Source organism: Plodia interpunctella, chromosome 8 (genome assembly GCF_027563975.2).
Source record: "Plodia interpunctella isolate USDA-ARS_2022_Savannah chromosome 8, ilPloInte3.2, whole genome shotgun sequence".
NCBI classification, from domain to species: Eukaryota; Metazoa; Arthropoda; class Insecta; order Lepidoptera; family Pyralidae; genus Plodia; species Plodia interpunctella.
In genome coordinates, this window is record NC_071301.1 from 7,256,960 (window position 1) to 7,266,926 (window position 9,967).

A 9,967-nucleotide genomic window follows, 5' to 3' on the forward strand; every position below is an offset into this window, starting at 1 on the left:
CAGACCTCCTTTGAGATGAAACTTGAGTAGGTGCAACCAAACATCACGCAATAAGTCTTCTACGCAGCATGCTGCTGCATAAAACCAATATTTTTGAGTATTCATAAAACACGCGTGCCATCTGTTGTGAGCCGATGCAGAGCGGGTCCCACCCGTCATTGTGGCCCCCTTGCCCCGCGACCACTCCCCCCCCCCTTGCCCGACACCCATGCGGCTTTCGTTCGTTCAAACTTACGTAGGTCAGTTACCGCCCGACCGCAGGGGAGCATGGCTGCGTCAAAAGTTTTGCCGCGGACCCGTACTCTATGTTTACATTCGCTATAAACCGAAGTGCATACAACAACATAGACTTTAGAACATTGACTGTTAAGTGAATCAAAGTTTCTTCACGGACTTCAAGTGATGATATAAGTGACAAATGAACAATTTTATAGTGAAAAAATGACAAAAAAGTTATACGAAATGATTTCGTTAAAAGTTTGGATGTTTTTGGTTGTGGTGGCTGGTGCGCGCGCACGCTCAGCGCCGCCCGCCCCCAGCGGCTGTCAGTGGGACTATTCGGACGCAAAGTTGAGTGAATCTAACTTTCTCACGTGTAACATCAAAACCATCGGATCAGCAGACTTTTTGTTTAAAAATATTACTACTGCGCAGGCGTACAATATCAACAAGTTAAAGTTAACTTGCACTGATTTACTTTTCTTCGAGAGTTCTTTACACATGAATACCGGCAGTTTCTTGGGACAACTGAGAAAACTGGAAGACTTGCGCGTGGAATTCTGCAAAATACGTTACGTGCCGGCTACTGTATTGTCTCCGCTTCGTGATTTAACTAGTTTGACTCTACGCTCCTACAATACGGATTGGCCTGCAATGACAATGGAGTTTCATGCTGAGAGTTTTCGTGGATTGATGGAATTGCGTACGCTTGATTTAGGCGACAATAATATTTACATGTTGCCATCAGAAGTTTTCTGTCCACTCTTTAGCTTGGAATCACTTAATTTGACAAATAACAGAATTCAAGACATATCGGAAATTGGGTTTTCAGACTGGGGCAAAGGACCTATTGCGCCAGGTAAATCCTGCAATACTGGATTAAAAATGCTAGACTTGTCGCATAATAACATTCTTCGTCTTCCCGACAACGGACTTTCAAGCCTGAGATCTTTAGAAGTGTTGAATATTCAGAACAACTTAATTAATGAAATAGGAGATAGAGCCTTTGTCGGCTTGAATTCATTAAAAATCTTGAACTTGTCGGGAAATAAGTTAGTCGCTGTCCCTCCAGAACTATTTCAATCGTCGAGAGTTATAAAGGAGATCTCATTAGCGAACAATTCACTTTCCGTGTTGGCTCCCGGATTATTAGAAGGGCTTGATCAAATGGAGAAATTGGATTTATCAAGAAATTACCTGACAAACGACTGGGTTAATAGAGATACTTTTGCTGGTTTAATAAGATTAGTTATTCTGAACTTATCCAACAATGCATTGACTCGCCTGGATCCTAAGTCATTTCAAGATTTGAACAACTTGCAAGTTTTAAATTTGGACAACAATGCTATAGAAATCATATCAAATGGTGCTTTTGCAGAACTGAAAAATCTTCATCAACTCTCAATTTCGGATAACAGAATAAAAGTTCTGAATGAGCATTTATTTTCAAATCTTTTTGTATTGAGTCAGCTCTACTTGGACAATAATCAAATTTCTACCATTCATGAACGCTGTTTCGAAAATATAACATACTTGCAGGATCTAGGCCTAAATGGTAATAATTTGAATATGGTTCCGGATGGCATAAGACGATTGCGGTTTTTGAAAACACTCGATATTGGGAAAAATAATATCTCTAAGGTATCCAATACTTCATTCGAAGGTTTAGAAGAACTCTATGGACTGAGACTTGTTGACAATCATATTACCAGTGTTCCTAAAGATACCTTCAGTACATTGCCATCACTACAAGTTCTCAACTTGGCATCGAATAAAATTGAGACCATAGAGCAAGACGCTTTTCTTTCAAATCCAACTTTAAAAGCTATCCGATTAGATGGCAATAAACTAACAGATATTCGAGGAGTTTTTAATAAACTTAATACTCTTGGTTGGCTCAATATTTCTGATAACAAACTTATCTATTTTGACTTTAGTTACATGCCAGAGAGTCTTGAATGGTTGGATCTTCACAGCAACGATATAACAAAATTGGAAAACGAATACAATACCGAACAAAACATTCGTATGCTTGACGTAAGTTTCAATGCGATTGAAAATATAGATGAAAGATCGATACCTGATTCAATAGAGATCCTTTTCTTAAATAACAACAAAATTCACACGATTCAGCCAGGTACATTTTTACAAAAAAAGAAGTTAGAAAAGGTCGTCGTGACGGATAATAAATTGAGAACTGTTGAACTATCAGCGTTTACTCTGCCCCATATTCCAAAAAGTAGGTTATTACCTACATTCTTCATTGGGAATAATCCATTCGTTTGCAACTGTCACATGATTTGGTTGCAAAAAATTAATTTATGGAATCATATGAGACAATATCCCAGGTTCGTTGATTTGGATTCCGTTACTTGTGAAGTGGTAAACAATAAATACGGCGGAAAGGCTAATTTGATGGATGTTCCGGAAACTCAATTTCTATGTTCCTATGAAACACATTGCTCATCGAGCTGCTTCTGTTGTGACTTTGAAGCATGTGATTGTAAAATGACATGTCCTGAGGGATGTTCATGTTTCCACGATAGTAACTGGAACTCCAATGTGATTGATTGCTCAAATGTTGGTTATACTGAGATACCAGAAAAAATACCAATGGACGCTACGGAATTGTATCTTGATGGTAATGACTTTAGCTCACTTAACAGCCACTTATTCATCGGCAAAAAGAAATTGCACAAGCTCTATCTCAATAACAGCAAGATAGAAACTATAGATAATGACACGTTTAACGGACTACATTCGTTAACAGTACTTCACCTTGAAAATAATCACTTGACAGAGTTAGCTGGTGGTGAATTCTCACAAACAAGGCACTTGAGAGAGTTATACTTGAATGATAACCTTTTGACAAGTGTCTCAAACAAGACTTTTGAGAATTTATCTGCTTTGAGAGTTGTGCATTTACAAGGAAATAAGATGCTTGACTTAGACAAAAAGTTGGCCCATATTATTCATCTTGAAAACGTCAACGTAGAAGGAAATATTTTTACCTGCAATTGTGATAACGTGCTGTTGCTTCAAAATTGGTTTAAGAAATATTATGAAGATCCAGTGGAAATGTTTTGTGCTGATGAAAATGGACTTATTTCGAATCTTACTGTGTTTGATGTGATTGACAAGTGTCGTGAATCTAGTGTGATGGACAATACTATCCCTACCGAAAACCAACCATACCAATATGATGAAGTGAGCACAATTAAACTGAACTTTGTACCACTTTTAGCTGTAGTCTTGATCAGTGTAATTTTAATTTTACTGTTTGGTGCCTTAGCTTTCTCGTTTAGACAAAATGTGCGTTTGTGGGCTCATTCTAAATACGGAGTAAGACTGTTCAAAAGTGCTTCGATTCAGGAAAGTGAACTTGATAGAGACCGTTTGTATGATGGATATGCGGTGTATAGTTTATTAGATGACGACTTTGTATCTAAGGTTGTTGCCCCTGAAATGGAACATTCAGGTTATACAATGTGTTTCCATTACAGGGACATGCAACATGTGCATGAAAATTATCTATTGGACCAAATCACAAATGCTGCTGAATCTTCAAAACGAATCCTTGTATTTGTATCTTTTAACTTTTTACAGAATGAATGGTCTAAAATTTTATTTAAATCAGCTCTCAAGCATATAATAACTTCTATTCACCCTTCTATCAGACGGCATAGAGTTGTGTTTATTTTAACAACGGATGTAAGTGCATTAAATTTAGACGTTGACTTCCAAAACTATTTAAAAACATGCAACGTTCTTTTGTGGGGTGAAAAGAAGTTTTGGGAGAAAATAAGGTTTGTCATGCCTGACATTTCTAACTTACAATGGAACAAAGACACTATGAATTACAATCATGGCGTCGGTCCAAATGGGAGGAGGCATCCATCTCGTTACACAGCATCGCCGACCGCGCCCGAGCATTGGTATAAATACGATGCTATTCCCCCTCAGACTCCCACTACTGCTAATGTTGGTATCACCGTCGAAGATGATACGTCGATGTTAACTAATACGACATTGACGAGTCAGCTTCAGGACTGTGATAACCCACATCATAGCTACATTTCAATTGACACTCAAAACTACGAGCAGCCATATGGCGGTAGGCCAAGGCCTCCTAATACGCTTCGTAAACATCCCGTAGCTCATTCCCCTTCCATGCTCGACGACCAAGGGTACTTACAACCACGGTCATCTGTGCACGAGGGCTTGCCTCAAACCCATCCAGCTCACAGATGATAAGGCAGTTCAAATCTATTTTTATCTATGAAAGATATTTGTTAATGGAACGACACATTCCAAGCACATGTGTAGGCAATATTTTATGTTCGCCTTGCCTTACTGATTCGTGATAATTAAAAAAAATCGTTGTCCTTTTGTTTCTGTAAAAAATCAAAGGATAATTTCTGGAGCATGCAAGTTCCTTTCTTTGTATATATTATAATACTAATATGCCTTATTATCGGCCGGAAGCGAATGAATATACAGTGTCACTGATCTTTTGGCCAAATTTTGTAACTGTAGGTACACTTGTTCCTTTGTAAAGTAATATAATTATGTAAGTTATTTGAAGAGACTGTTGTCAAATAATGTCTTAACGTATCTATGTAGACTGGAGCCTTATAAAATGTACTGTTATTTATAAATTGTAAAAAGCGTATTAACAACAAAATAGATTTACGTAGATTGTTGTATATTAAGACTGATGCATTGTATAATTTAAGAATGATAGCCAGTATATGGAAAGCAAACATATGTAAGTATTTTCGTATAGTATATTATCTCACTGTTACCAAATATTTTGTCAGGAAATATTTTAAATGTATATTCTGTAAATATATCCTTGTATAGAAATAGGGCCTAGTCATTAGTTAGGAATTGATTAATGTTAATACTGTAGATAGTTCTGGCTACATAGTTAATGATATTTTATTTACCTAACCTGCCAAATAGTGTTGTAGTTTAGAACATATTCGATGTAAATTAAATGTCATTAACTTAGTAGCTTGTGTAATTAAATAATATTATCATTGTCAAATGTTACGTAATATTTAAAAGAAAATAAAAGAATATTATCAAAATAGTTTTAATTTTTTATTTCCGTATCCTAACTTTTCTATATTACACATACACCTCTTGGTAATTTCATTAATTTTATGAAAACGATAGATTTTGCGTGAAAAGATCAAAAAGTAATATTATATGTACTTACTCAGATTTTTTTAAATTTATTATAATAAAAAAAAATATTCAGAAATAAATACTCAGAAATATTATTTTTTATTTATTATAATAAAAAAAATATTTCTGAGTAAATACATATAATATTACTTTTTGATCAACTAATTGAAGTAGGTATTGTGCATGAATATACTTCAATATTACATACATATACCCAGTTAAATAGAAATACTTTTGTTGCACATGTTACCCTGTTACCCTATTTACTTTTTGTGTTCCATATTTAAATTCTAATAATACCTATTCTTTTAGGTCAAATGATACTAAACTGTTACCAAACAGATTCCACGAATACAATAATATGAAAATAATTTTACTGTTTCTAATTGCCATCATTTATTACACACAGTCTGTGGGTTTATTTGAAGAACAAGATACGAAACCTTTTTGTTTTGCCGCGAAAGATAACAAAAAAGTCGCTTTGTGAGAACACCAAATGTCCGTTAACTCTGTTGTTTCCATTCCTATATTGAGAAACGAAGGTCCTTTAACAAAAAGTTTAGAAATCATTTCGGCTTGCCGACAATCATCGCCATAATGATAGTCCCTTTTCAGGTAGAAGCTCCCAAGTCATATATCAGCCGCCTCGGATACCTTAGTAGCTATAAAAGAGATTTACAATACGTTCTATATTCTTGGCTTGTTAGATGTATATTTACGTGACCTTATGGACAAGGTCCGAGGGTCCAATGATTTTTTTCTTTAGTTTTTAAAGTGTGAGCTTCAACGGCTGGTGACATATGGTCAACGTTTTATAAAAACGCCGACCGACTGGTATAATTTTTTCATACATTGTTGCAACGTAAACTGCTTTCATTATTTATTATTTGCAAGTATTGCAAAGAAGTTTGTGGTTTAACACCAGATAAAATTACAAAATATATTTTGATTTTTTATATTCAAATTCAAATTCAAATCATTTATTCAGAAATTAGACCTTCACAGGCACTTTTTCTCGTCAATCTTTAAATTTATAGTTATTTCTCACAAGCTAGAAACTACTGGCATTTCGGAACGACCACTGCTGAGAAGAAATGCCGAAAGAAACTAATTTGAACAGTGTTGGTCCCTATCATGCCAGATCGGCTTACCATTATATCATATATTGAAATGTTTAATGGATTGCAATGTCATATTTATCAAAATAATTAATAAAATTTCTCTGTAGTATTTATAAGCCGTAAGCAAAACGAATAAAATTCATATGTGCGTAAACATTTTTTAGCTACCTACGTTAATTTAATGACGTCCTTGTCTGATTGGTTTACTAGCTTATTCTGAATATTGACTATGCACTCGCTATACTAGGGCCAGACACAAGTTTACTTCAACTGAGAATATCAAAAAAACAAGACACTTCATCTGACTAGAGGCCATGATATTTGAACTTTATCAAATCAAACATTGCTGCAAGAAGGTAAGGCACATAAAATAAAACTATGAGACAAATTGAGTTAGAAAATACTGCACTAAATTACTAACAAGATAAACTATGATATATGAATTGTATTATTTGAATATACCATAGACTTATTTGACAAACCGCAAGAGGTCTTAGAATGATTAATGAAGTGAAAGCAAGCAATGGCTATCGATGTCGAAACTGATTCTTAGTAATTGAAAAACATAAATAAGCTCCTATTTTTGGAAACAAATTAATATGCGGGCATATCTGAATGCAATTTAGTATTACAAATGAAAAGTTTGGTAAAGAGTGAGCATAAGACCAGTCTTTTGAAGATATCATTGGTATATCAGATTTTATTCAAATCACCTAAAGGCATCTGACATGGCTTTGAATGTCTATCTCATTCGATTTCTCAAATTTATCGCCTTTAGTGAGCACTGTTTCATTCACAAAGGTTTCATCGCAGATCGTAATATGTTATGTGTCTAAATAAGGTTTGTGTTGGGCCTATTCTATTATATTGGATGCAAATCTTTAATGAATGTGCAATAAATAAATATTTTTTAAAGAAATAAATACAAGAGATAAGCATCAAATTTAAACCTTCCTTAGGAATCACACTATATATTGCTGAAAACCGCATGAAAATCGGTGCAGTAGTTTTTGAGTTATTCGCGAACAGACAGACGCGATCGAGGCCTTTGTTCTTAATATGTAGGGAAGGATTGACCCATGAAGAATTTCATAGCCACATAGATTCAGGAAGGAAGCGCGGTGCTTTAAAGAAAGATATTGAAAAAAAATTGTTTCATAATATCTTATAATACATTTTTCTTTCTACTGCGTAACCCTTGATACCTCAGAGCACTCCAAGCTTAATCTACCAAATAGGAAAGGGCAAATTGAAAATCAACATGTCAAAAGCAAACTTTTATCTTCAATAGATTTTCAAAACTATTTTCTGGTTACGGGATACCTGCTATCAATATCGACGGATATCGTACATAATCTTGGTTTTCACGGTTAAACGCACCATTTGGTCTCGTCCCAAACTAGATAAGAAATTGACCAGATATCCAAGCCAAGTCCTTTTATTGAAATCTCTCAGTTTAATGGCTTTATACATTGGTTATTGGAGGATGAACTGATAAGGTCACAATCGTTTAGGGTAAAAACTGTTATCACGTGAATTCTTCGAGACCGACCTTATAACGATTAAATCTACGCCTACAGTATTAATATTTATTATTATAAGCTATAAATAATGTTGGTTTACTTATAATATTTAGCAAATTATAAAGTACTCCTTCTTCAATCTCACGAAGAAGCATTTTCAAATACATTTCTTGTTCAAGGCAAAAAAGATCATATATGCGTTGGGATACTTGTTATCGTTGTTCTTTCTCTAAATCAAAGACACAAACTTAAATCATTTCCTTTACGGTAGTTTTTGTACCCCTGTCAATGATTATAAAATATTTTCCTACGATCAATCAAACCCTGTCTTTTGTAACGATATGTTCTTCATATTTTTTACATCTCCCATCACACAAAGCAGTGACTAATCCCAGTTCTCAGGGTCAAATCAAATCAGATAGATTTGTATGTCCACCATGGCGTTTGATCGACGTCTGATATCCGAAAGCGTGCTCGAGCATTTTTCTGTTTTGTACGTAACGAAACGGCTCGGTCAATCGACGCCACCCGCTGGTAGATATGACGGTTCACACTCAAAGTTGGTTCAGGGTCAAAACATAAAAACTACAGAAGAAACAATGGAAGAGGTATTTTCATTTAAGCATGTGAACACATTTAGTAATATTCATTTATTATTATTATCAATTACATAGAAATGAATAGATGGGCAAGTTCCGAAAGTCAAGTTGTTTTCTCTTATACTTTCGACAGTTTTATTAGATCAGATCTAAGGCTATAATATTGTTAGTTACCATCACATAATTATGTATATGGTTAAGGATTTCAGCAAATAAATTATAACAGCTTTAGAAGCGTCTTCTTCGAATGGAACCAGTGCATTTCTCGAAGCCAGATTGTTATTCTGTACGCTCAGCTTTTGTGTATGACGATTCACACTCGAAGTTGGTTCAAGTTTGTTCAGAGGTCACGTCCTCTCACTCAAATCTCGACCAGGAGCGCTTCGGTCTGAATTGGATCGTGACAACGGAGAGATACTTATCGTGATTTTCTGGCCAATTCCAATGCATTGGCCCGTTGTTACAGACGAGTAATGGGAGCATGGGAACACGGGCCAACTTGGAACTAACTAAATTGTTGTAAGTCAAATAAGGAGATGTTTGAGCCGTGATTGGGGTTAGGCGTAGTTTTGTTTGTTCGTATAATTTTGTCATGTGCTAGATGCTAATTCTGGTAGTTCTTGAAGTAAGTCATCATGCTGTTTACAAACATTGAAATTTGACTGTTAATCAACTTCTTTTTTGTTTTCATACAAGTAACATTTAATATCAGAAGTAACAAAATGTATTCATAACTTTTGGTATATTGGGATTGCTAATTGTAAAGGCGGAATTTAAAAAGAAATTTCGATATATCAATAAAAACAGACAAAAAATTCGGGACGTAAACACGTTATCACCAACAATTTAGTAGATACGATTGATATGCTTGCAAAAAACAAACCTATGTAATATACCGACCATAAGAGCTTCACTGTTTACGTTTTCCACAGGCATAAAATCTACTGGTACACAATTACCCATTTTTATAAAATATCAGAAAACAACGTTGCTCTTGTTAGCATGATTCAGTAAACACAGTGCATCTTTTAGTTCTGCTACTGATAGTACAAACGACTCACTTTACCCAGAAATGATAACATATGTTAATTACATTGATGAAGCTAACTGTAAGCATTCATTCAATAAATCTTATACAGAGGACATTTTTGCTATCAGTTATTCAGTGATCGGTAAATCATCTCTAAGTATGATACACAATTTGTATAATGTATTCATTGAGTGGAATATTGTTTGAATTTAATTTACATTTTATTATATAAATGTTCCTATTTTGATGTAAGACAAACAACAGAATACAACGAAGAAAATC

General features: G+C 34.8%; 1 protein-coding gene across 1 annotated transcript; it reads left to right on the top strand.

The window, feature by feature from the left end:
• Nucleotides 1-256: 256 nt before the first annotated feature.
• On the top strand, nt 257-5,314 carry LOC128671967 (toll-like receptor 6). Its single transcript, XM_053748824.1, has one exon. It carries the CDS (start codon nt 442-444, stop codon nt 4,468-4,470), a length of 4,029 nt encoding a protein of 1,342 aa, XP_053604799.1. The 5' UTR covers nt 257-441; the 3' UTR covers nt 4,471-5,314.
• Nucleotides 5,315-9,967: the final 4,653 nt, after the last annotated feature.